Source organism: Penicillium argentinense, assembly GCF_028826775.1.
Source record: "Penicillium argentinense strain IBT 30761 chromosome Unknown utg000005l_segment0_segment0, whole genome shotgun sequence".
Lineage (NCBI taxonomy): Eukaryota > Fungi > Ascomycota > Eurotiomycetes > Eurotiales > Aspergillaceae > Penicillium > Penicillium argentinense.
The window spans coordinates 5585895-5611518 of record NW_026622664.1 but is presented as its reverse complement, the minus strand read 5'-3'; the positions used below and the strand labels follow the sequence as shown (position 1 = coordinate 5611518).

The 25624-nt window shown below is 52.4% G+C and overlaps 10 protein-coding genes across 10 annotated transcripts; 6 read left to right on the top strand and 4 right to left on the bottom strand.

Annotated features, from left to right (window-relative positions):
* Nucleotides 1-300: 300 nt before the first annotated feature.
* N7532_006905 (uncharacterized protein) lies at nucleotides 301-1625 on the bottom strand (the record flags this gene model as incomplete). Its single annotated transcript, XM_056619399.1, has 2 exons — nucleotides 301-1444; nucleotides 1513-1625. The coding sequence occupies 2 exons, from the start codon at nucleotides 1623-1625 to the stop codon at nucleotides 301-303; spliced, it is 1257 nt and encodes a 418-aa protein (XP_056475558.1).
* Nucleotides 1626-1861: 236 nt separating this feature from the next.
* Nucleotides 1862-2469, top strand: N7532_006904 (proteasome assembly chaperone 4 family protein; the record flags this gene model as incomplete). The annotated part of the gene is made up of 2 exons (XM_056619398.1): nucleotides 1862-2086; nucleotides 2242-2469. 2 exons carry the CDS (start codon nucleotides 1862-1864, stop codon nucleotides 2467-2469), a joined length of 453 nt encoding a protein of 150 aa, XP_056475557.1.
* Nucleotides 2470-3472: 1003 nt separating this feature from the next.
* On the top strand, nucleotides 3473-5095 carry N7532_006903 (hydroxymethylglutaryl-CoA synthase; the record flags this gene model as incomplete). The annotated part of the gene is made up of 7 exons (XM_056619397.1): nucleotides 3473-3487; nucleotides 3575-3677; nucleotides 3847-4170; nucleotides 4647-4692; nucleotides 4736-4779; nucleotides 4841-4905; nucleotides 4979-5095. The coding sequence occupies 7 exons, from the start codon at nucleotides 3473-3475 to the stop codon at nucleotides 5093-5095; spliced, it is 714 nt and encodes a 237-aa protein (XP_056475556.1).
* A 1676-nt stretch (nucleotides 5096-6771) lies between these two features.
* On the bottom strand, nucleotides 6772-7602 carry N7532_006902 (uncharacterized protein; the record flags this gene model as incomplete). The annotated part of the gene is made up of 4 exons (XM_056619396.1): nucleotides 6772-7293; nucleotides 7362-7393; nucleotides 7447-7522; nucleotides 7579-7602. 4 exons carry the CDS (start codon nucleotides 7600-7602, stop codon nucleotides 6772-6774), a joined length of 654 nt encoding a protein of 217 aa, XP_056475555.1.
* A 1933-nt stretch (nucleotides 7603-9535) lies between these two features.
* On the top strand, nucleotides 9536-12084 carry N7532_006901 (transcription factor domain-containing protein; the record flags this gene model as incomplete). The annotated part of the gene is made up of 2 exons (XM_056619395.1): nucleotides 9536-10887; nucleotides 10941-12084. The coding sequence occupies 2 exons, from the start codon at nucleotides 9536-9538 to the stop codon at nucleotides 12082-12084; spliced, it is 2496 nt and encodes an 831-aa protein (XP_056475554.1).
* Nucleotides 12085-12611: 527 nt separating this feature from the next.
* N7532_006900 (putative isochorismatase family hydrolase) lies at nucleotides 12612-13511 on the bottom strand (the record flags this gene model as incomplete). The annotated part of the gene is made up of 4 exons (XM_056619394.1): nucleotides 12612-12702; nucleotides 12755-12974; nucleotides 13059-13371; nucleotides 13422-13511. The coding sequence occupies 4 exons, from the start codon at nucleotides 13509-13511 to the stop codon at nucleotides 12612-12614; spliced, it is 714 nt and encodes a 237-aa protein (XP_056475553.1).
* Nucleotides 13512-16388: 2877 nt separating this feature from the next.
* Nucleotides 16389-17119, top strand: N7532_006899 (class I SAM-dependent methyltransferase; the record flags this gene model as incomplete). Its single annotated transcript, XM_056619393.1, is given in 3 exon segments — nucleotides 16389-16534; nucleotides 16607-17077; nucleotides 17089-17119. 3 exon segments carry the CDS (start codon nucleotides 16389-16391, stop codon nucleotides 17117-17119), a joined length of 648 nt encoding a protein of 215 aa, XP_056475552.1.
* Nucleotides 17120-19846: 2727 nt separating this feature from the next.
* On the top strand, nucleotides 19847-20989 carry N7532_006898 (uncharacterized protein; the record flags this gene model as incomplete). Its single annotated transcript, XM_056619392.1, has 2 exons — nucleotides 19847-19948; nucleotides 20009-20989. The coding sequence occupies 2 exons, from the start codon at nucleotides 19847-19849 to the stop codon at nucleotides 20987-20989; spliced, it is 1083 nt and encodes a 360-aa protein (XP_056475551.1).
* Nucleotides 20990-21595: 606 nt separating this feature from the next.
* N7532_006897 (heme-dependent oxidative N-demethylase family protein) lies at nucleotides 21596-22825 on the bottom strand (the record flags this gene model as incomplete). The annotated part of the gene is made up of 3 exons (XM_056619391.1): nucleotides 21596-22010; nucleotides 22067-22189; nucleotides 22245-22825. 3 exons carry the CDS (start codon nucleotides 22823-22825, stop codon nucleotides 21596-21598), a joined length of 1119 nt encoding a protein of 372 aa, XP_056475550.1.
* A 314-nt stretch (nucleotides 22826-23139) lies between these two features.
* N7532_006896 (uncharacterized protein) lies at nucleotides 23140-23845 on the top strand (the record flags this gene model as incomplete). The annotated part of the gene is made up of 2 exons (XM_056619390.1): nucleotides 23140-23279; nucleotides 23569-23845. Coding segments are annotated over 2 exons (141 nt in total). The 3' UTR covers nucleotides 23570-23845.
* Between the last annotated feature and the right edge of the window lie 1779 nt (nucleotides 23846-25624).

Genomic DNA, 25624 nt, shown 5'->3' with positions numbered 1-25624 from the left:
TAGACTCCAATCGCATCTACAATCTTGTTTTCAGCGACTCCATATGACACTACACAGTTGCATAGTGCACGATCGAATTAAACTCGAGTAAACATTCATTGCCACATCGCATACCTACTTTAGCAACTCAACCATGGAACCCGCGCTTTGTCTGTTTTGGCCCCCAACGCGGAAATTACGCGGGTCGCTTTCACTCGGCTGTGTCAATTTGTCATGCTATTTTGGGCTCGCCTGGCTCAGGACAAAGCATGTAAGCTGGTGTTGGCAGCAAGCATTGCGCGTGCTTGTCCGATCCATTGTCTACTGCTTCTTGCGAGCCACCCAGCGCACCGGGCGGTACTTGTTCAACAGCATGCTCTCCTCATCCTGGATATACCCACACGTCCGCTCCTCCGCCTGCTCCTCCACCACGAAGCCCATGCGCGACACCAGCGCCAGAACCTCTTCATGTGTCAACTCCACATTGCCCGGTTCCCCAATGCCCGCCTCGTCCGTGCGATCCTGGTGGTTTTCGTGCCGGCGTCCCTCGAAGTGCCACAGCAACGGCCCCACATTGATCCAAACCCCATTAGGCTCGAGGCAGTGCCAGATCGTCTCGATGTAGCGGATCAGGTTGGGCGCCGTATCGATGAAGAACACCGTCGCGACCGCGCCGAACAATTCCCGGTATTCCGACTTCCTGTAGCAAACCACAAAATCTGCCGCCGTCATCGTCATCGATCCCATCAGCACCTTTGAGTCGGACCCATGGAGCGCCGCATCGCGGCTCACTTCATCGAGGACCTGCTTAATGGCCGTCGCCGGGTAATTATCGGGGATGGCCACACTGCGGAGCTGCTGCTGTCGGGACCTGAGGTTCGAGAATTGCAGCGCAAAGGGGTGCAGGGTATGCTTGCCCGGGCCCTCGGTGTGATTGAGTACCCAGCTGCTGGCCATCAGCTGGTGGTAGGAAATCTCATTGCCTTCCGCATGGAATCCGGCGATGCACAAATCAAAGACAAACCGCCCCAATCCCGCACCAGGAACCAGGACGCGCACCTCCTCGCCCTCGTCACGCCGGGCGGCAAACTCATTTAATAGAAACTCCTTGACAGGTTCGTAGCAGACATCGCGTTCCACTTGGCCTTCGGCACTCCAGTCGCGGTAGAATTGACGGATTGTTGAATGCGCCTTGTTGACATCCGCCGCGGTGGCGGTGTCGTGCCAGTTTTGGCGCGGATCGTCTTTGTCGGGATTGGCAGGCAGGCGGAAAGAGTCCAGCGCGACAGCCAGGATCGCATCGGCGATGTCGGCGTTGACGTCGATCGCATCATCCACAGCATTCAAGTGGTCCAGGATGGAAAAGGGTGCCTCGGACAGCATCTGCCAGTGTCCGGAGGGTAAGGCGTAGAAGGCCTGGCGTCGGCGATGCGTGGAGTTGAGGTGGGCATGCCGCCGATATTGTCTTGGGGGGTAATCAGTATTTATATGTGGTGAAGATATAGATGGTGTTGTTGTTTTGTAGACACTTACCTGAATGAGTCCAGTGCAGCGAACACCACCCGCCGTTCCTCAGGATCGGCCAAGGGATCGAAGTCGCCCTGCCACTCTTCAGGGTCCTCGTCAGGCATCTGGGAGTCCGACATAGCGACAAAGTCGAAATACCCGTGGGCATCAACGGGGAAGGAAACCACCCAGAAGTTCGGCAGGCGTTGTGTGTGCGGGCAAAGCTGGGCGGCATTGGTGGGTCTGCGGGGATTTAGACTTCACTTCACTTCTGCCGGCAACCGCAAAGCACTCTCGCAGTCGGCACATCCACCCCGTCCAGCTTCTTCAACACATCGACTTCAGCCGCTCTCCTTTTGGGTGTACAAAACTGACCATGGCGACCGAGGCAGCGTCGGAAATCCCCCAAACAGAGCGGGTCTTGCCCAGCTTCAAGCCGCAACAGCTCTCCTTCCCCTTACCCAAAGCTCTTCACACCACCGGCCATATTCATTTGAGCTTCTTGGGTCACTGTGTGATGGTGTTCCTGGCAACCTCGACGCCCGGTGACTCGGCAGGGTCGGTGAAGTCGCTGGGAAGCTTTGTCTACGCCATGCCTGATGTAAGTGATGATCATGGTTATCGAATTTGATGGGGTGCTATATGACTATACTCACCGTCCAAGCTTCATGGAAGGCCACTTTGGGTCTTCCTTGCCTGGCCTAGCCAGGTTTCTTCGCTTGTTACACACATTCAGACATGGCTAACTCCACACAGCGCACATCCTCCAAATCAACTATCGCCACGACGATTTACACCTCACCATCAAGCATCGAGTACACAACTCGTGTGGCAAAGATTATCACCCGTCGTATCGGCATGCCTATCTACGTGGGATGCAGTATTGACACCAATGCGCTAGGCTTGCAGGTCGAGGAGGAGATGGAGGGTTTGACGCACATTGTCAACCTGGTGGTGGAGAAATATGAAGCGCAAAAACAGTAATCGACATTTCGGTGGTCTGAGTATTTGTTCGTGGAGTTTAAGGCTTTATGATGTCTAAACGATTTAGTGCTCGAGGTACCTTTCATGAATCTATTTCAAACTAGGCTATTGACCGGAGATATACAAGCAATCAAACACGCTATTCTCAATCCGATCCCCAGACGTCACACCGACAATCAACATCAATCTCGCAGAAAATGGTGATGAATACATCAGATCATGTTTCGATGTCTTGAGATGGCACCTTTTTCAAACACAGCTCTTCGTGGATCGATCTTGCCCGATATGTTCATAAAACACGCGACGATCGTTTTCGGAGCTTGGAATTGCCTGTTGGGTGAGTTGCGCTGTTGAACGCGACTGATACCAGGAATACTGCGTTGATCTGAGTCTGGTCTTGCCCCTTAAGACTGCACCGTCGATCATTTCATGAAACATCACAGATTGACGTGGCCAGGCAAAGTTTTGAGCGGTGCTGTCTGATCCTCTGCGAACACCACAAGATGGCTCAGCATTTAGATACACCCATTGTTCAAGGGAACTCCACTGGCGAACGACGACTCTGCATCAATAGCACGATCCCACGATACTGGGATGCCGGATTCCGGAGTTGGTTGTTGTGAAACCGCCGATTGCAGAACCACCAGGACCCGATCAACACTGTGCATCCACGAATGCCAGCACATTGGCCCCAGGCAACCACCGGTTGAGCAGATTTGTCTTTCTCTGCATCGTCCGGTCAAAAGGAAGTTTCCATATCCTGCCTGGTGTCTTGGAAATCATGGCACAGAGATTGAGGAATTGGATTGAAGTCGACTAACATGGGTTAATCGACCCACAATGGCTTTTCAGAGACCCAGGCCATGAATATACCATTTCGGTATGAGAATTCCAAATTCTGCTAATACAAATAGAGGACAGGTGACGGTCAGTACATGGTTGAGAGCATATCCAGCACTTAAATACTTGGATACTTGGATACTCGAGGAGCTCACTTGTTATCATGGCTCCACACAATGTGGGCATTAAAGCCATGGATATCTATTTTCCAAGCAGAGTGTATAGATATTGAATAAAGAAGCTGTCACAAACTAATTCTGATCAGTTCGTCGCTCAATCCGAGCCCGAGACATTTCTTGGGGCCAGCACGGGCAAATTTACCATCGGTCTCGGACAGACCAACATGAGCTTTTGCGATAACCGTGAAGGTGAGTAGAATTTTATCCATCTCGACGTTCCCTGGTGTTATTGAATGCTTTCAAGTCGAATTTGCACAGTGTTACTGTCTTTCAACATACTTTGAAGCGTACATTACTGAGAGACCATCTTATACTTGATTGACATGGATTTCTACAAGCTAACAAAACATGGTGACAGATGTATACTCACTCGCCCTCACCACCGTATCCTCCCTCATGAAAAAATACAGCATATCGCCAGACTCTATCGGACGTCTCGAAGTCGGCACCGAATCGATGCTCGATAAAGCCAAGTCCTGCAAAACCGTGCCCATGCAGTTCTTCTCATCCAACCCAGACATCGAAGGAGCAGACACCTACAATGCCTGCTACGGTGGGACGAACGCCCTCTTCAATGCAGTCCACTGGATCGAGTCCTTATCTTGGGCTGGGAAGCCATCGTCGTTGCATCTGATGTCGCATTGTGTAACCAGACCTCTGCACACCCGACAGGTGGTGCCGGGTGTGTGGCCATGCTCGTCGGACCTAATGCACCCATTGTCCTGGAGCCATTGCGGGCGTCATACATGCGACACATGATTTTTACAAGCCAGACTTCAAGACTGAGTACCCCGTCGTGGATGGGCACTACTCTTCATCATGCTACTTGCAGGCCTTGGATGGGTGCTACCAGTGATACCGCGACAAACAAGCCGCTCGTGAAAGAAGTACCCTGTCAAACAAATATTCACCTTCTCTGCTACCACTGGATGAATTTGACTTCTTCGTCTTCCATGCTCAAACTGCAAGCTCGTCTCCAAGGCATATGCACACATGATGTACGACGATTTCCTCGCGAATCCAGCGCAACCACCTTTCACAGGCAACGCTGTTTCCTCGGCTATCCGCGAGTAGACACGCGACAGCTCGTTCCATGACAAGAATGTGGAAAGACAGTTCATTGGACTTTCTCGGGGGCTATTTTTACGCCGCGTGCAGCCGAGTCTGACCGGGCCGACGATGTGCGGCAACATGTATACCGCGGGTGTGTATTCGGGTCTCGTGAGTCTGCTGAGCAATTTCCCCAGTTCCGAGCTCACGGGCCAGCGCATCGGGGTATTTAGCTTTGGGAGTGGGTTGGCGAGTACTTTGTTCAGCTTTGCGTGTCGTCGGCGATATGAGTGGCATTGCAGCCAGCATTAATCTGCATGCTCGGCTAGCTGTCCGACTGCGTGTCTCGCACGATTTCTACGATGAAGTATGTTGATTCAAAACATAGTGACCCAGAGATATACTAAGCAAGCATGATAGATGTGCCGACTTCGAGAAAGAGCGTACCAGCAGAAGGCTATGTCCCTGTTGGCAATGTCGAAGCTCTTGCGCCGGGTACCTACTACCTCATCCAGGTCGATGAGAAATTCCGACGAGTATACGCCCTGAAAGAGTAATTGAGTCCGACTAATTTCATATGCATCGATCGCACATTACCTTAGAGTAATGATTTAGCTCTTAATCTCGACACAATGCAACTGTTCTTTAGTATAAATGGAGCCGGAGGAATACCACATGCAAACGTTGCAGTGGGGCCGATGCCATCCACGCCATACGCAAGCCTCAAAGTCTATGTAAAGGGCCCATCAGCAGTGCACCATACGATACAACCGCGATAAGTAGCGACAAAAGAATCGCAAAGATATGAGATCGTAACTGAAGATCTCGGCAAATTCATGTATCGGAACCACGATAAACGCAAACGCACTCGGTGCGCGCCGACCGATCTACACGTCATCGACAGGCCAAGCAATCGTTTAATCTGAGACTCCCGCGATTTAGCACACGGAGGACTCCGGTCTCAGATAAAAAAGAGCGACAGGCCCCAGCACGCCCGACAGGGCAAATCGGAAAGCCTCGGTTGCTGACCGGAACTGTTTCATTAGCTTCGGATCGTTGTCCCGCTGTGGGGCGCCAAAAAGACTTGACCAGAACCAAACTTGCCCTTAAATATATATGGTGCGGAAGTGGAGTGTGGTTAAGCGAAATGAGGGCAGAATCATACTCGGTCGGTGCTAATAGGGATAGGGAAAATGGTCGACATGGTCTCCGTACTGGCAGTCACGGGACAGTCGGTATGGACTGGCTAAGTACATACCCTAGGCGACGTTTCCGGGCGCCGATCGTCCTCCGCCGAGCATCCTGCCCTACCTTTATTCTTAGAAGTGGGGACCTGAGAAGGAACATACAAGACCTCCAGCAGGACGGCGAAAGGCCTCTGCCTAACGTTCGGGAAGCATCGGGGCAAGAGAAGAGGCAAGGCCAGGCAAATCCAGCGAGGCAGGCGGCGCTACGCTAGCGGTGTGAGGGCTTCGGCTCGACAAGACAAAAGCTCCGACCTGCCAAGGCGCCATGGGAGACCCTGTCAAGGTTCAGCCCAGTCACCTGGGACGAAGGGGATGTCGAAGTCGATCAGTGCCAACACACCACCACAGGGTCTCAACTCAGCGGAAAAGCGGGGGGTGATGGGTTTGATTTACGAGCTTGAGGCCCATGCGTGGGGTGGACACGGAAGAAAGAGTGTAGTGCAGAGTGCAGACTGCGAGCGCGAGCACGCAGCACCGACGGGACGAACCGAGGGCGCACCCGCCAGAGTAAGCTTATGCAGACCCCAGCACGCAACAGCGAAATTGCAGAGCAGAAGCAGAGCCAGAGTACCAGGGCGCTACTGGCGGTTGAAAATCAACATCCCTGTTTGATATCTCGGTACTCCCAAGCGGCGTTTCAATGTGTTTGTGCGCATGGATCGTGGCGGGGGCGTGAGGGCGTGATGGCCCAATACAGTGCAGTCGGATAGTCCGCTAGAGAGCCCGTTTCAACTAGAGGCTGGCATCCGGGGCCGTCTTATCGCCTAAGCGAAGGGTGCGGGGAAGGAGTCCTGTCCTCAAGGTCCCTCGAAACGCCCCCGACGGGAGTGACATTGTTGCAAATGATTATCCTCGTCGTGATTCAATGTGACAAAGCGTGTGGTTGGGAATGGACGCGCGCGCCAATGGCCACCAATCCATGCGTTGAAGGCATGCAGACTTCTGCAAGTCTGTGCCGCAGGATATTCTTGTTGGCCTTTGTTGGTTTACGTTGGTTCAGCGGCTGCTCCAGGCCGACCCGAATGAGGATCGATAGCGTGGCACTGGGCAGGAGCAGACCGGAGCATTAGCCAAACGGGGAGGACGCGGCTGAAAGCTGTCCGTGCTTGCTGCATGGTAACACTTGGGCTGTTCATGTCCTGTGATCCGGCAGAGTCCCGGAGTCCAGGAATAAGTGCTCGTGAGCGACTGTCCTTGGAGAAGATCTCCGAGCCGGCTTGACGCCCCGCCCAACAGTAGTGGATCCAGTGCGTGGTATACAGAGGGTACTGTAGTAGTACACGTCTAGTACCACTGCTAGTAGGTGCAATTTGACGGGTCAGAAGATCGGTTGGTTGACCACGCGCCCGTTGTCTCTCGTGAACTCGCATAGATGTGGAACGGGGACGATGCAAGGTCATGGTCATCGAGCTGGATGGGTGTTCATCTGGTGTATCCTCGGCGGAGCTTAGGACATTCCATACAGCGGCGAGATCCTCGTATGGCATTCCTTTTGCGGAGCCTGCGCCCTTACAACGGAGTTAGGGCGAACTGAGGAGGGCTAAACGTTGGATTATCGGATAAAACTCGGGTTAACCAGCGGTCGGGACGCTTCATGCTGGACGTTCCCTGTCCGCTCGTTGAGTTAGATTACATTTGAAGCCGTCTCGGGGGAGGCCAACCCCCAATCATCCCATGCAGCCCCCAGCCAACGATGTTCAACGATGAGCGATAGGCGACGGGCTCGGCAGCCATCGCCTGCACCAAAAAAGCAAAGATTGGCATTGAGCAGACGTGTTGCCACACGGTCCCACCGGCCCAGCAGCCGGCGCACCCATGTGGTCCGGTGCACGACTTCCGAGTCGATCATCAGGGCTCAACCGTGCAGAAGATGAAACAAAGGCGGTGGCCGGGCTAATGTGAGAACAAAAAAGTGGGCAGTTGGGAGAGGAAAAGAGAAAAAGGCACGGCACGGCGGGCGCCGAGATCTTCATCCCACATACCGCGGTCAACTTTGGGTTGCAAGAGGGGGGCGCTCGTGCCGGGGTTGCCTAACTCTGCTGTGGTTGTTGATATCACAATAGACGCTGCGATACAAAGTAGAGTCGATGCTATTAAGAAGATTGTAGTTAGAGTCTGCTCGTGACCTCAAAAGTATATTGCCTCCGCCCGCTGCTCTATAGCTCCGTCCCGTCAACCCCTTCATTCGACTACACTTCACCTCCTCACCTCTCACCACCGAGGCTTGACGATCTTCTCCTGGACGATCCGGCACTGTCACGACAGGGGATACGCTCTCGGACCAGGTGGGCCCCGCTAACTCTGCCGACAAGACCTATTCTCCCCCTAACCCCCGGGAGGGTTAGCGGGTGAGCAGCACCTCCTCTCCGGATCGAGACAAGGTTTGCCAAATACCTGGCTTCCCGGTGGTGGGCCCCGGGTGGACATCAGGCGCTGGACTCCAGGCCATGTCACTGGCCCAGCCGACATCCTCAACGCCGCTCCAGTGCTTCAGGTATCCATCCACCAGCCGATCTCGGGATGCCTGGAGGTCTGATCTCGGGTTCGCAGGGACAGCTGCTGCCAGAAGCCAGCAGGAGCCAGCGCGCAGGGGGAAGGGAGCGACTGTGACCGCGAAGGGCTGCTGGCGCGACTAGCTCGCCCCCTCGGCCAAGGGCACCGACTGGACCAACCCCAAGGTAGCGCACTAGCCGGCGTCAAGTGCAGGCGAGAGCGACTCAAGGAGGACGAACCATTCCCTCGGGCCAGGCCCGGCTTAACCAGGTGTCATTTCGGCTGAAGATTCCTAAATCCAGAACCGCCACCAGTCCTCCGCGATCTGTGGGCGCCGGGACCCTGATGGAGTCCATAGGAACGGTGATCGCAATTGAATCGTCGCGTTTGGCCTTGTCGATCTGGTTCCTTCACCCGTCCTTTTCTTTCCTTTTTCCATTTCCCTTTTGCCTGCGCCTGTACCTGTGCCGCTTCTTCACTTCGTTTTCTTTCCTTTTTGTCTCTTCACACCCATCCTAGTCCCTACCTAGGTAGTACTACTCAAGTACCCGGCGCCGCTGCCAGCAAACCTTGGGCGATTCGAGCGACACGCTTCCCCGGAGTACGAATACCTTAACCGCAGACCGTCCCCATAGGTCATCTGGCCCAGCTGCCCGAGAGGGTTTGGTCGATCGCCTCGCGCGCTTTCCTCTCTTCACGAGATTCCTGGATCTTCATTCGTGCCCTTGGATGCCCCAACCTCGGCATTTGCATCTCCACGATCCTCTCTGACTTGCGTCTTGTAGACGTGGCGGCCCATTTTCGTTGTCGGATTTCTTTTTTCGTGATTCTTTCTAGTATCCTGATTTGAATATTTTTTTTTTGTTATTTTTATCTTGTCACTTTATTTTCCGCCTCGCCTTTTCATTTGCTCCCCCACCCCCCAAGCCGTTTATTCATCCTCCACACGACCAATCCTATCTCGCCCGCCACTACAATTTTCCCGACAATGGCTTCATCGCACTGCCGCGAATGACCAACGTCCATCTCGACTGGCTGGATCCGAAACAATTTGGCTGTGTGAGGCGATAGCGCCCACAGTCTGCAATACTCATTGCGATCCTCTTTATCTCTCGCGGCTTATTGCCAGTTTTATGCGCCCTGGAAGAGAAAAAAGCGCTTCCCCCGTTGGTTCAATCCTGGAACCCATCCCCTCTTTTGTTTATCGCAGTGAGCACGGCTGGATGATTGTCTTCCCGAGACAAACGTGCCTCCACTATGCAGCCCTCGCACTTTCGCCCGCCCATGGTGACTAGCAACTCCAGCAACTCGATCGAGTTGCCGCCGGTGCAGTCGGTGACGTCGGGCGCATTCCCACCGGCCCCGGGGGGCATGCTCTCCGCGCCGCCCAGTAGACCGGGCAGCGGAATGCAGATGGCTCATCTGCTGCAGCCGATGCCCCAGGGCCCTCCGTCGCATCAGCAGCTAACAAGTGCGCCGGGTCCGCCGCCGGGTTCCATGGCCGGGTCTGTTCCCGGCCCCTCAACCTCGCCGTACTCGCGGTTCTACGAGTCAGGCTCCGGATCTCCCGCGGAGAGTGGTGTCTTACCAGATGCTCCTCCGATGGGTTCGATGTCAGGTCCCGGCCTGTTCCAGACGAGCCCGATCGTGCACCATTCGCAAGCGCAGCAGAAGCGCGCTTATCGTCAGCGAAGGAAGGATCCCAGCTGCGATGCCTGCAGAGAACGCAAAGTCAAGTGTGATGCGTCGGACTCGGCCAGTTGTACCGAATGTCAAAACCGGAAGGTCCGGTGTCAATTCACAAAAGACACCAACCGTCGCATGTCGACCATTAAAGTCGTCCAGGACCTGGAGAAGCAACTCCAGAAGACACAGTCACAGCTGGACCGCCTGCGCTCAGAACGAATGCGTCCCGATCATAACACGGCCGAGGTTGATGAAGCGAGTGCCCAGCCGGTCATTCGACTACCTGAGATCGACTACAAACCGACACGCAGGCTACGACCAGCCCTCTCCCAAGACCTGTCAGAGGTCCAATCAAACCTTCGACAACATGGCCAGGGAATACTGAAGTTTCCTACGCCTTATCAACAGCAACGGTCACAATCGGTCGTGGGCAATGACGCTGTTAACCTGCCCCCGAAAGACCTCGCAGACCATCTGTTAGCTCAATACTACAACTGCATCCACTCAGTCCTGCCTGTTTTGCATTGGCCCAGTTTTATCGCCGACTTCGAAAAGGTGTACAAATCCGGCTCGCTTGTGGGAGTTTCGAGTGAATGGGCGGCCGTACTATTCGGGGTTCTTGCTTGTGGCGCCATCCACACTGTCGAGCGGAAACGCGAGCAGGAAGGCAAGGAATACGTTCGCATTTCGTGCGGTATCATTGATGTCTGGCAAGACAACTTCAACCTGGACCGAGCGCGGGCCGCTTTGTTGGCCAGTATCTTCTTATACGAAGTCAATTCCAAATCAGCGAGTTGGGTCTGGATTGGTTCTGCAGTGCGTGTGGCCCAAGAGATTGGGTTGCACATCGAATCCGGTCCATGGTCACCCGTTGAAGGCGAGATGCGGAAGCGTCTGTGGTGGGGTTTGTATACCTGGGATAGGTAGGTCCAATTGCTTCCACCCTTAACGTAGAGAATAATGCTGACCCTTGAAGACTTCTCGCTCTCGAAATGGGAAAGCCTGTTTTGATAAATGACCAGGACTGCGATATCGATCTTCCTTGCCCCGTTGATGATCAGTACATTACAGAAGGAGGTGGCATCCCGGAAGGCCAGCAGACAATACCGCTGCTCGCCACAATTCACGTCGTCCGCTCTCTTGGCCAGCTCACTCGAACCTTACGATGGACTACTCTCAGCCCAGAGACTCTCGAGACCTTTGAACGACACTTCAGCACATGTCTTGCCATATTCCCCCCTCATCTCCACCCGGCCAACGACCAAGATCTCGATCCCCGATCCTTAGCCCCCGTTATCTACTTACACAACGCACGTCTTCTCCTCTACCGCCATAATATCTCCCCTTACTGCCAGCCTCCAGTCCGCGCCCTAGCTATGGACCGCTGTGTTTCGGTGGCAATCGACACCGCCAATATCCTCTCTCGCTGCATGCGATCCCACCCCGATTCCGACTGGTGCACTCTGTTTGCCTCTGCCGCAGGAACACTGCTTTGCACCCACATCTGGCGCTGCGCGCTTTTCCTTCTTTTCCAGCAACAATTTGGACCAGCACTGTCCTGCGTGAAGGCGAGTGTTGCAGTTGGCGATGATCGCGCTATCAACGCATCATGTGGACGTTACTTGGCATTCTTCATTCAGCGACTCCTTGACCATCTTCAACGAGGCGAAGTCACCCTTGAGCAGGATGAAGAATTGATCGCGTACGTCTCGGGTGATATGCAAGGAACGAGCGATGGTAGCTGGGTTTGGCAGGGTAGTGAGACCGGCTCACAGCTCGAGGCCGTGTCCTCAACAGAGAGTGCCCCGGAACCACCAGGGCCTGAAAAGGACTGGCCCGGATGGGCATGGATCGAGCAGACGGTACAGTACCTACATGACGGAAAGCAACGACAGTACCAGCTTCAGCTCGAGCAGCAGCAACGTCTGGAAGGGCAGCATAAGCAGCAACGGGAGCTGGAAGCTTCGCATCACAATCAACAAATGGAGGTTGACCGCCGCGATGTCAACTTGGAACCGAGACCGGCCTCGTCTTTGCTTCAGCCTGAGCGCCCGGCTTCAGAAGAAGACAGACGGTCCAGTTCGGCCCACTCTCGCATGACGATTGCTAATATTATCTGAAAGAGAACTACCTGCGAGTAATTACTTGTACGTTCCGATTCACCGCGATACTTTGCGGCCTTCATTGTCCCAAAGGCAATCCAGAAATGAGAACACTTCTCAACTTGTGTCAACATGGTGTTTCATTCAGTAGCTTATTAGCGTGCTGATGAGCTATTTTTTCAAATATTACGACCTTTGTATCTCCGTGCCTGTTTACAATTTTCAGGATACCCGCGCCGCCGAGCGCCTCTTGCTTTGCAGAATGGAAATCCATTCACGTTTCACATCAATAATTGTTATGTCTGCACGTCACGTAAATACCAATTCAAGTCTCTCGAGACCGTTCCAACATTCGTACATTTTACCTTCCAGGGCGAGAATGGCCCCTACTTCCTAGTCGGAAGGACGATTCCTCAACTGTTTTCATTTGTATAACTCTACCTATCTACCAACCACACTACTGTCGCGCCCCTTCGGTACATCTTGTTTCTCCGGACCCAAATTCGATGAGTGAAGCATCACTCGTTCCTTGATGAGGACATTGCTCACAGAAGAGTCTGCTCAATGGGGTACAGAGTACCATTCTGCAGAGCACCACCGTGGTGACGAGCAACAAGACCATAAGCGAACTGGTATCTATCGATGGATTGAGTCAACGTTCATTGCTGGAAATTGGAGAAGGACTTACTTGTCAAGGAAGGGCAGCAACTCTGTCAAACCGGGAGTCTTTCTCCAGTCCCGCATCAGGTCACAGGCAATGGCAAACATTCCCATCAGAGTGACACCAGCACGTTCCATGCGGCGGTTGGCGTCCTCGGCAAGACGGGTGTCGAAAGTGCCGCTAGCATCAGTGTTGGCGAAGACCTCATAGCCCTCGTCGATGAGGGAGAGAGCCAGGAATGTGGTGCCTGGAAAGCTAGTCAGAATTTCTATGGGACACCGAAGCTCAATATGACCTCGGGACAAATGACCTGGGGGATATGGGTGCTTACAAACTTCAGTCACAATACCACCAATAATCAACTGCTTCTTGCCAGTGGCCTTGACAGCAGCCCGAAACTCGGCATTGTCCCAAGCATTGACCTCGCCCTGACGACGGACAAAGGTGGCGTTAGGGTGCATGTCCATAATCTCCTTAAGCATGAGTCCGTTGGGACCCGCATCCGAGGAGGTAGTCAGGACGGTTGGCAGGTCGAAGACATTACCCAGAGCAGCGTGAGCGAGCATGTTGTTGCGGAAGTCATTCGTGCTGAAGTCACGGACGACTTGAGACAGACCAACCTGATGGTCAATGACCAGCAGAGCCTAGACAAGAGTTAGGTACGGTCTTCCGTTTAGAAGTGGCTCTTACATACAGCATTTTCCTTGTCAAGTCTGTTCCAGGCCTGAGCCGGGACAGAGATTGCCAGCAAGAAAGTGGCTTGGATGGCAGCTGTAACACGCATGTTGGAGATTGATCGAGACAAGGCTTGAAGCGGAAGCTCTGCTGTTAAGGTCTTTGGCTCTAATGTTCGACCTTTTCTCCGGACAGAGCGTCCTCTTTATAGTTGTTCCAATGAGTCCGAGCAAGTCCGATGCTATACTAATCCCGACGATGAGGATCCATCATCTTGACTGAGGGTCTGTAATAGGCGAGCGAGCTGCTTAGTGCTGATTTTTGATGAACGATATTGCTGTCCGTTCATGCCCTCGTGCTCCGGCATTGTCTTGGCCTGCAGAGGCCAGGTGTCGACCACATGTGTTTCGAGCTAGAGGTTCTCTCGGTATTTTGACCTAGCATTGGTTGGGATTAGCAAATGGCATTTTCCTAATCGGAGCTAATTGTGTACTCCCAAAAGCCGAGTTGAAGTGGTGGTGCATACGTTTCACATCTTGATGTGATAATTGGCAGCGCGTTGTTGGTTGCAGCGAATTCATTCGCGAATATTTCGATATATCTCACACAAGTAATGCATGTCGACTGAAGGTTTAACATTGAATTCGATTTCAATTCGGCCTGGGGAGACTCGACCGAACAAAAAATCATGTTCTTGGCACTACTTTTCTGAAGACGGAAGCTCACAGACAGCCAAATCTGGTTGCTAAGCCAATTCCTACCCCAACAAAAGCCACAGTAGATACGAGACCCATTAGATTCATCGATGACCGTTGAGGAGATTAAAATCCCACTTTTCCAGTGCAGCAAACACATCCGAGCGAGTTCATCGCTAGATGCAGGGCTCGGATTTGCTCAATTAGTGTCTGACAAACTACGAGCTAAGGATCATGTCAGCATGCATGTCAACCCGTCAACCCGAACCTTGAGTTGATGGCGGTCTCTGATCGGTACTTGGCCGAGATCGGGGGGATTTTCCAGCAATCAAATGCCTTAAATTCGTCCTCGATGCCCCCACTCGTGCCTTAATTAGAAGCAGATTCAAGCCCGGTGGTGCTCCATGCCCTTCTGCAGATGGAATATCGGGCTTGATTCACCGCTGGACGCCATAGACTTAGCAAGTGCTATTTATGAACCCCCAAATCCTTCGGCTAAGTGTGTGTGAGCCTAATTTGAACTACTTGGATAAGCGATTCAAAGGTGAGTCCAAATTATCGCCCCGCCGGCCCTGCTTACGCCTGCTTATGGATTTCCTTGTCAGGGGCTTGGAATTCCGCCTCCGCGAGGAAGTATCATGTCAAAAAACCTCTTACAAATGATTATGAGATTTTTATCAATCACTGCTCTAGGACAAGGTAGCTGCGAAGATACTGTACAAAAAATGACCAGAGAGCTAATCCAGCTATTGGCGATATCATTTGAACACCATAGTTGTTGGGCCATATCTACCTTCACCGCTACCGCTTCGCGATCCGCAAATCCCACGACTTGCTTATTTTTATTTTCTCCCCACCTGCCAAAATGCCCCCAGAAACGACGCAACGGTTCTGTACCCCAAATTTCCATCTTTTCTCTTTTCCCACAAATCAGTAATACACTCATACACTCCCGCCAGTCAATTCCCATGCCAGCATCTTTGGCAATAATATCGCTGCGAATAATAAACTGCCAGTAGTACTAACGGTATTTAGCCAGTTCCTCTCTGTTCAAGGGATGTAAAAGATCGCGGGCCACCCCCAATCGGTACGTGGGTTCATAACCCGCCATCTCCATGACGTGGGGGGACAGCTCTATTGGCAGTCCTTTCAAGCAGATAAGATATCGCACAATTCCCACATCAAGACGTGACAGTAAATGCGGAAGGACATGGTCGGCGGGTTTCTCGCAAACAAATAACTCATTCAAAGGTAGTCTGCCACAAACATTCTTGGGGTCGATTCTGCCCTGCTCTTCGATGTAGGGTTTCCAAGCGGGAGTTCGTCGTCGGTCACTGTGGATCTTGAATTCATCACAACTTTCCCATTGAACCTCGTGGATCCCAAAGAAGAACCGATGTGGGCATGCCATGGCACTCCAGTATTGTTCCCCGAAGCAACGGGCCATGAATTGATAACTCGCAACATAACGATAGTCTTCCAGGTCCGTGTTTCCAGGCTTTTTTCCAAATGTCTCTGGGAAGCATTGGATGACATTTAGGCATACAACAACCTTCAATATCTCCACGTAAATACACCGAAACTCATCCTTCCTCGCTTTGGGATGAGCATATACTCGCAATATAGGATCAATGTCGCCGCGCAGCATCATGATATGAGGTAGCCCTGTATTGAAACTTACAGAACCAGAGTAAATGAGATACGGCGGATCTTCATCCTCATCGCAGAATACTAGCATCCGTTCCCAATAATCGGGGAAGGAGAGGACAAATTACAACCCTCGAAATACTTATGAGAAGGACCGGAACAGCTCCAGCGCATACTATATGGTCTTTTATGATTTAACTCGTTGTCTGTCTGTCGCATCGAGCACAAAACGGTCTTGATTTTCGCCGTAGTGTTATCGTCGATGATCACATCAGACAAATATGTTCTAGCCACCTGGTCTACCTCCTTCTGGATCATCACCAGCCGAACCCTCTCCACCGAGCTCCCATCGGTGATTCCCCTAAAGGAAGTGCAGCTAATGACCGAGATCTCAGGATATGATGTACTCACATTGCATACAGTACATTCTCAACGTGGGCACCGGAAAAGGCAGCTGGGCTATGTAAGCTGCTCACCGCATCACAGACAAGAATAGCATGCTGACATAGTAATACCAGAGACATGGCCGATATGTATCCTTCTGGTGGGGTGTTCTTTCCTCCAGCCCGAGGATCCCGCCGTTAACCAATACTTTATGTATTAGCGACTGTTAGTGGTGTCGATCTGTTCCCTCCTCCAGTTACATGGATGCCCCCAATTGCATTTTCGAAGTGGATGACCTGCTGCAAGAATGGACCTGGAACGAGCCTTTCGACTATATTTTCATTCGTCACCTGATCGGATCTTTTGACAAGGAGGGATGGGAGACTTTGTATAGGCAATGCTACGAGTGAGTGTACAAACCCACTGGTAGTAGGAAGACAGCGAGAAGGTTGGGAACTGACAGTTCTGATCAATAAAGAAACCTTGAGCCCGGCGGCTGGATCGAGCAACTGGAATTCGACATCCGTGTGCACAGTGACGACAAGTCCCTCCCACCAGACAGCGAGCTCGCCTCGTGGGGCGAGAATTTTATCGGCTGCGGTGATCGTGCCCAGCGCTCCCTGGCTGTCCAGGAAACAACGCGAGCCAGTATCGAGAAGGCTGGCTTCGTCGACGTCCACGAGGTTCCGATGGGAGCGTGGCCCCGAGACAAGGTTCTCAAGGAGATCGGTCAGCTCAACCACCACCATTGGGCGACAGATATGAAGGGCTGTTCAATGTGGCTCCCGACTAAGTTTGTCTGCCGACGCCCTGGGTTCCTAGGAGGTAAGGTGTATATGACCAAGGTCCGGAATGAGCTGAAGAACCATCACTACCACATCTATGAATTTGGGAAAGTTTCATGTCCTCCGCAGAATAATTACATTGTTAATTGGAGTACAGCCGACGTGTATGTGCAAGGAAGCCGCGGGAAGACGAGGTCAAGCGATGACCCAATTGATTACGGATATAGTATATTGTATACGGCGTCCTGCCGAAGAAAGCCACTGTGCAGAACAAACCGTTGTACATGCCTCGATTCGCAATTGTACCGATTATATATTGTCTGGAGTAGTAGTTACGGTATGTCACTTTGCCAGTATCCATTCTTGACGACCAGTCTTTGTGCATAAAGCATTTCAAATTTCTTGCGTTCTGAGGACTGCGGTAACATGAATCGAAGATGATCCGTAATTAGTATACCCGAATAGCATCACAAAATGTGTTTTCCATTGGAATGCGTTTCTTTTGAGCCATATTGGAAGCAGTACCCTGAGCGTACATGGCCAGTTATTGCCATCGTGAGCGCATTATGACATGACACGAGGAATCACATTCCTATATCATCTCGGTTATACCATGTACACTTCATATGATATAGTAGAATGACAAAAATAATCATTCTTTGAATTGACAGTAAAAGGAACATAATTATGCCCGAGTATTTTTCCAGTGAACTACCCAATTGCTATATGGCCAGTCGATCCCAAGACAAACTTACCTGACGAGGCACAGGTAAAGTTTCGCCCATTCGTCTCTGATGGCGACTGTCGCGAGTATGGGGAAAATCTGCCACAAAGCTTCGTGGTCATCTCTAAGATCTATTTCTACAGGTTCACATCGGGGTTCGCACAGAATGGAGGACAATTAGTCAAAACCCGTCGACTTCGAAATGGATCGAGGTTGGTGTCACTGAACTGGTACATTTGCCGATCATCTGCTGACTGACTGACCTACATTCTACAGATACGAAGTTCCCGATGACGAATACCTCTAATTTGGAGCGGTTGTTCATTCTTTATTTATCTAGAAGAATACGGAAGCGACATGAATTTACTCGTTCGATACCTAGTCAGAATATGGTTCCTACAGTGTAGCAAGTCGCATTTGTCATCGTCCTTAGCCGCTCTTTTGGGACTGAGACGTACAAAGTAGGTTCGCAGTCTAAACGAGAGCCGAGGTATGGATCGGCAGAAGCTGCAGGTCTGAGAATCTCAAATTGAAAACGAAAATAAAGCGCAGTTGCCTAGCCCGAGGGCGATGCAGAATATGTGCGGCATGACATGGGGGCGGAAATTAGTTATTGTTGTGTGTAGACGCCGCCAATCAAGAACTCGATATCTCTTCAATTTCATTACGGAAAAAGTCGAGGCCCAGTACTAGTAGACACTGGGACATACTAAGAGGTACTAATATGCAATCGGACTAGGATACAGGGCGAAAAAGGCAACGATTGACCGGGACAAACGTTCAACCCGCACCCACCGTCATTTAGGCGCCAGTCTCCAGCATGCAGGCCCGATCAGCCGCAACAACAGAGCCAGGCGTTCCGCCCCAGCCTGCAACAAGATGGGGCTGGTCTCAGCCTGCAAGGCTTAGATCGCCCGAGTGGCTCAGCGTCAGAATATGCTCGGCGTGCCCCATCCACGGTGTGGCTCGTGGAAGAGGGGAAACTCCTTTCTTCTTCATCTCCCTGATTCAACTCGCCGTTCGTTCTGGGCTGCCTGAGCCGGCTTGCTCGTGCGGTCGCCTAACCTGTTATTGTTCTTGCTATACACTCTTTTTATTTCTCGAGGATTTTGAGATGACTTGACGCGCCTTCCAATATGCAAGCCAGTCCGCTTGACGACACGCAGGCTGCCCAGCGTAATGCGAACCGCGTCCCAAAGCTCTGGAGGGTTCTTACGGGCTTGTCTGCCGTTCTTCTACTACTGGGGTGAATATTACCGAGCCACAGCGTCTTCATGAGTAACTGACAATATTTGAGATATATGATCCTTCCCATTGTATTCGGAGATACCGACGACGGGCTCCTAGTTAATCAAACTGCCTCCGTCGCATTCGCCTTGTTCTTTATCGGAGTTGCGTATACTGCGTCTGTGACCATCGCTTTTTTCCAGCGCAGTCGAAAAATATTCCTTCTTCGTTCACTGTTTATGTGAGTCCACGTGTCTTTTCAAACCCGACTCATCAGAGCCAGACTAACAGCCTGCTAGGCCATATTTATTGATCAACCTCGTTTCCTTATTCAACGTCCTCTTCAACGTCCTCGGTCGCAATCTGCTGCCTCTCAGCGCACTCCGAGTAGTTGGGATCGGGCTGCCGAGTGCATTTTCCGTGATCTATGGCCTGTCGGCCTTTCTGATCTATCGCGAGTATGGGCCGAGTGAAGGCCATCGGGCAGAGGATGGCACCCCATTACTGCACTTAAACCAAGAGGACTTGACTCGGCAGCAGCTGCGCCGGCTGCTAGAAGACCGGAACTCTGGGGCGCCCTCGCCAGATATTGTGCATAGCACATACCGGCTTGACCTGCCTGGCATGGATCCTCCCCAGAAGACGTGGAACGGACAGTATAGCCCCGCCGCATCGAGGACGTGGAGTAGCAGCAGCCGGACAGAGACCTCAGGGGTAGTCTGAAGTGTATCAGTGATCCGATCTTGTGTTTGTAATGAGCGACTCTGCGTGATGATTTCAGTGAAAAGAGTTCCATGTGACATACTGCCCTTAATAATACGAGAGAATGAGAAAGGATGACTCGGCGGTCGCGCGGGACGCGTTGGACCTCGGCTCAGCCCGCATTTAAAAGTTGGAGACCGCCGGGCTCCGCCCCAAGGTGCCCTCGATCGCCCTCCCTCGTCTTGCCGCAAGACTCCCCATCTTCACCTCATCAGACACCATGGCGAAGCGTGTGACGCTGCTCGATCCCCCGCCGCAGGATCATTCCAAGGCGCCCATCGAGAATGTGCTTGATTTGACCCCCGTCGTGGACCTCGGCCCAGTATGCCTTCTTTCTCAGCCGCAATCGCAGACAACACGCTAATGTCTCTCTGCTCGATAGGACGTCTTCACCAATACCCGACCGCTATGGCACCCGCCCGGCGCGCGAGGCATCTACGGCGGCGCCGCCATCGCTCAGTCCCTGTCCGCCGCGATGCGGACCGTCCCTGCCGATTTTGCCGTCCATAGCATGCACTGCTACTTTGTTCTGGCCGGCGACTCCGAAATCCCTATCCTATACCATGTCGAACGGGTGCGCGACGGCCGGAGCTTCATTACGCGCACCGTGCAGGCGCGCCAACGTGGCCGTCCGATCTTCACGACTACGCTGAGCTTCAGCCGGGTCGGCAGTGGAGGCGAAAAGACCCTCAACCACGCCGTCCCCAAGCCAGATATTCCTCCGCCCCAACCGCCCATCCCGGGAACTGTGAAGGCGCTCAGCGATGCTGGGGGCGGCCCCTTTGAGTCCCAGAAGGCGGGGATTGTCAACCGCGTCTCGAGTCCCGCGGACAAGAAGATGCGTCGGTTTGTCCGGGCGCGCGGCCACATTTCCGAAGAAGGTGGCTTCCAAGCCCACCTGTCGGCACTCGCATATGTGACCGACAGCTTCTTCATCGGGACTGTTGCCCGAGTACACGATATCCCGCGATTCTCATCCCCGGCCGAGCTGGAGAAGTTGCTGAAGGCATTGAAGAACCCCTCCGATCTGGACGACGAAGATATCACCAAGGCATTGAAGGAGTTGAAGGAGGAAGAGGCGGCGGATCTGCGACGCCGACTGGAGGGGGCTCTCAGTGACGCTACGAATGAGAAGGACCGCAAGGAGGTCGGCATGATGGTCAGCCTTGACCACTCGATCTATTTCCACAACCCGAGGGCATTCCGAGCCGACGAGTGGATGCTGATTGAGATGGAGAGCCCCTGGGCTGGCGAGGGCCGCGGATTGGCCCTGCAGAAGATCTGGTCGAAAGATGGCGTGCTCATTGCCACGTGCACTCAAGAGGTATGTTTGATTTCGACTCCAGGAGTGGCCGACTCTTAAGGTATTTGGTATATTCTAACAGCAATCTTAGGGCGTCGTCCGGTTAAAGCAGGATAAGCCTCCACTGGCCAAGATATAAGCGAATACCCCTTTTATACCCCTTCATCCCGAGCCACTTTTAGCCAGTGGTCGGTTGCTCTTTTCCATTCGATTTACATATTTCAACAATAGACTTTTCCCTCTTTTCTTGTTTTCCCGTCTGTTTCTTTTGTATTTACTGGACGAAGCTTGTATGTTTGCCCGGTGCCATGCAGTATTTATATTTTTAACTCGACCAAATCAAGGACTTCATTTTGGCATCTACATATCACTTGGAAACAATGATGAAAGTTCACATTGGATTCTTCAAAAATCAGACTTGACAAGCGTATATGGGATAATCAGGGACCCTTGAGGGGTAATGAAATCCAGACAAGCTTTTGAAAAGCAGTAAAAGTGTTCAGACAGCCACCCAGTTTATGATGAAACGAAAAGAAAAAGCAAGCAAACAACCGATGGTAAGAAAGAAAAACGCCCGGTATATGAGATGCGCATGTTGAAAGAGCCGCAAAAACACAAAAGAAGCAAAGCCATCATCTTCTCATGCATTCATCGAAGGACCATATCTCAAACTTCAACCTTCTCCTTCACCTCATCCTGCAACCCACTGGCCGCCATGCGCATATTGTAAAATTCCAACACCTTCGCGCTCCAGACATTCATACCCTTGTACTCGGCCACATGCTCAGGCCAGCTTTTCATCTCCTTGACCAGATTCTCCAATTCTTGCATCGGCAGTTGGTCTAGGGTAGTCAAGTACGTCTTCACGCCGAAAACAAGGGCACCAGTCCGCGGCAGGCGGCGGAAGGTCTGCCTTTCGCGACGAATGATAATCTGCTCGGGGGAGGGATTGCTCAATTCCTTTTCGCAAAGAGCCCCAGGACGATAGAGAATTTCAAAGAGGTCCTCGTCGGGCCGCTTGACTTCGACGAAGTAATTGGAACGCTCCATAGGCGAATTGGACGTGAGACGGGACAGGAATCTAAGTCGAATGTTAGATGGTAATCAGGAAAGCGGGCACGCAGATTGGTCTCTTACTTGCTGACCGAATTCGACACCTGTTGGTGCCACAATGGTACCGGTGCATGCAGTTGGGAGATGGTCCATCCGATGCGTTCTTGCACTGTCCAGCCGGTTGGGAACAGACTGGCACTTGCCGCCCTGCATTCGGTATTAGAAAATTCTTGAGGAATCCTGGAATATCGGCATATCATACAAGTAATATTCACCCTCATTATTCAGCATCAAAATGCTCAGATCCTCCATCGTCAGTCGTACAGCCGCCTCCAGGGCGTCAGTGTTTCGCTCGCCCGCGGGCGACCCACCGATATCGAATCTCTCTCCAGTCATGCAGTTTTGAATGAACTTTTGATCGTTGTGGCTGACTTTTTGAAACATATTGGGAAATCGCTGACAGAGAAAATCAGACACCTCTTCCAGAGCCTCCCGGCAGGCCTCGAGAGATTCCGGCAAGCATCGTAGAACCTGCTCGCGTTTTTCACGCAGCAAATGATCTCGCACACGGTGTTCTTCCATGTAGTTCTTGTCGAGGGTGAGCCAATTCTGCGAATCCAGCTTGCGAATGTCCATCATGACGCGGTATCGCTCTCTGCCCTTGATGGGCTGTGCTGGGTATGGTGCCAACCGCTTGACATTGGATGGGTCGTCCGGCGCGACATCTTTCCCGTAGCCTTTCCCTCTGAGGACAGTAATAGGCCAATTGACGATTTCCTTTCGATATCGCACGACGAATAGTAGGGCGAGGATGGAAAGCGTCACCAGTGAGAATGTTGTCATACTTTTCCCATGCGTGGTTCGAGTCGAAGATGGATAAGAAGCTGATAGATACACGTTCGATGAAGAAAGTATAGTTGACAAAAGTCAAACAGACGTCTTTAAAGAAAACTTAAAAGGGGGGCAAGAATAAACTCTTGAAAAAAAAAAAAAGTGACTCGACTACCGCGTGAAGGAAGCTCCATAAATACTCTATGCTTTTCCCACCGACGATATGACCCCGTTTGGGCCCAGGCAACACCAGGGCCAGTGATCACCAGACGGCCAAAAAAAAAAAAAAAAAAAAAAAAGTCAGCGGCGCTAGGCTCAGGCAAGAAATGGATCCCCAGGGCCAAACAGGAGCATTCCACATTCCGGATCCAGGGCGACTGCGTCTGCGGAACTGCCGTGATACGCTCAGGGATTCCCCGCAAAAAGGGAAGAAAGCCTCTTTTGGTTCGTTGCTCGGAGCGAACTAGTATGTGAGAGGCAGTTGACAGCAGCCACATGATCGTAGTTGACCTCAGCTTGGGGACAGGCGGGTCGAGGCCAGGCTGTTTTCCGGTATGCACATCCGTCCATCGTCTGGTAAGATGTGTTCGCAGGTCTCCACCGCAGTGTCTCGGGAGGGTGGAGTTTTGACGACATGGACCTTACGACGCGGGCCAAGCTGGGGGCAGCGCGGGCGAATATTGGCGCTTGGAGAGGGCAACAAGGGACTGGTCGCATCATGCGGCGAATAGACCCAGTCGCTAGCCACGATCTAGGCACCACGCCCGGCATCCTGTACTAGCGGCGAGTCCCTCGTCAAGCTCGCGCATCCTGTCCGTGCGCGGCGCCCGTGAACCGTTTGCCGAAGTATTGCAAGCCTTGCCAGCTTTGGGAAAGACCTCTCGAGACCATCTGGACCGGCGTGAGCCCTGCCCGGATACCGTCGGAGGCGAGGAATACGGCCAGCTGATGGACCGCGTGAGGCGAACCATCGGCCTCAGCATCAGCATCCGACACGACGGGCACCCGCTAGGCTGTGGAGGCGATGTTTGATCCAGCTCCAGTCTGCCCCTTTGCCAGCACCAAGCACAACGGACTCATTAAAACACGCCCGATTCGACTGGCCAGGGGGCGATCTAGTTCCAGTGCACATCACACCGTGACTGTCCTCGCACGATGAGGGATGGAGACGGGCTGGGCGTATCAGATGGCCCTCCTGGGGTGTGGGGGTGGGATCCTCTCCAACGGAACCAGTGTGCTTGCTTCCGCGGCCCCGGCCCTGATCCTGGTCTTAACCGGAATGGATGTCTCGCCCGGGGCTTTTTGGCGGTCGCCTGCCTGAACTAGATTTTCAGCGAGGCATGTATAACGACCTCCCTGATTTCCCCAGTTCATCCAGGTCCCTCCGTTGCCCCCTGGCTCGGTAGGCGTCGGCGTAGGGCACGAGTGCAGCTACACAGCTCCGCAGGCGTCAGGACCGGTCAACACGGACGATCATGAATGCGCCCTTCCCCGTTGTTCACCGATTCCCCGTCGTAGGGCAGGTCTGGTCGAGGAGGTGTTTGTGCAGCGTTCCACGGGCCCACTCGGCTGGACTCCACTCCGTCTGGGGTTCCCGCTGCAACCGCTCTTCTCTCCTTTCGCGCTTTGCGCGCTTGCCGCTGCTCGAATATTTACTGCCCGGTAAGGGTTGCTTGCCTTTTTTGCGGTTGATTCGGGGCTGGCATTGTGGATTTGATTTTTTATGATTTTTAATTATTTTTTTCCGTCGATCTTGTTTGGATCTTGTTCTTTGCTGGATTTATCGCTCGGCACCGTCATAGCCGAGGGTCCTCCAATTTCCAAAATGCCCAGATGGATCTCTCATTTCTTTTCCTAGGCGGTGAAGATGGCGTAGTGGCGTGGCCCCCGAAAATTCGAAAATTCCTGGCAGATTCACAGCCATATTTGCTTTTTGCCGCCCGTTGTAATTCCTGTTCTTCGCAATGGTCCTTCGACGCAACACAAGCGACAGGAAATGAAGTCATATACATGCACATGGATGCTCTCGACATCACTTGCACCCGCTTGCTCATATCTGCCGTGTCGGGTTGATTCCAGCGGGTTCGATCTGTCTACTCTGGCCTCATCCCTGAACTTTACGGTTTGCACACAGCCTTCGATCGACACCGGGCAGTGCACAATGAGCGCGCAAGGATATGGAAACCATATTAGCAGTGACAACATCCTCAAATTGAGGCACAGGGCCTGTATTTTGACTCGGGCTGCACTGACAAGGTTGTGGGGACCTGCAAGTCAACTTGATCAGGACCTAACCTTTCGCCGTCACAAGCCGCAGGTACACTCACTCCTCGCTCAAGCTGAATTGTCCACGCGAGTCGACACGCAATCAGCAATATCCTGAATTGACCTGTTTCTTCGTCAAATCCTGTTTTTCAACGTTATACATCACATTTTTAGTAAGATATGCTACTCGTGTCATGTTGATGGCTTTGGGAACGAGGCTGTTTGGAGCCTCCGGGCCTAGGCATCCTCCGCTTCCCCATTGATCAGCAGGAGGGGCCGTGCTTGAATGTTTCGCATTAGCTCCTGTTAAAGACCTGTGACTGGACCATGCTAGGGAGTATATTTGTAACATATTGTCCCTTGGCAGCCACTACTGACGGGGCTAATCCGACGTCTACCATTGGACAGGGGGGCTCATCCTGATCAAAACAATCCCAAAACGCCCAGCTAGAGGTTCGCAATATGTTGATGGTGCTTCAATTAAAGCAAATTTTATCAGTAAGTCTCAGTGTCTGAGCCTGTATGCTTTGTGAATTTGCCACTTAT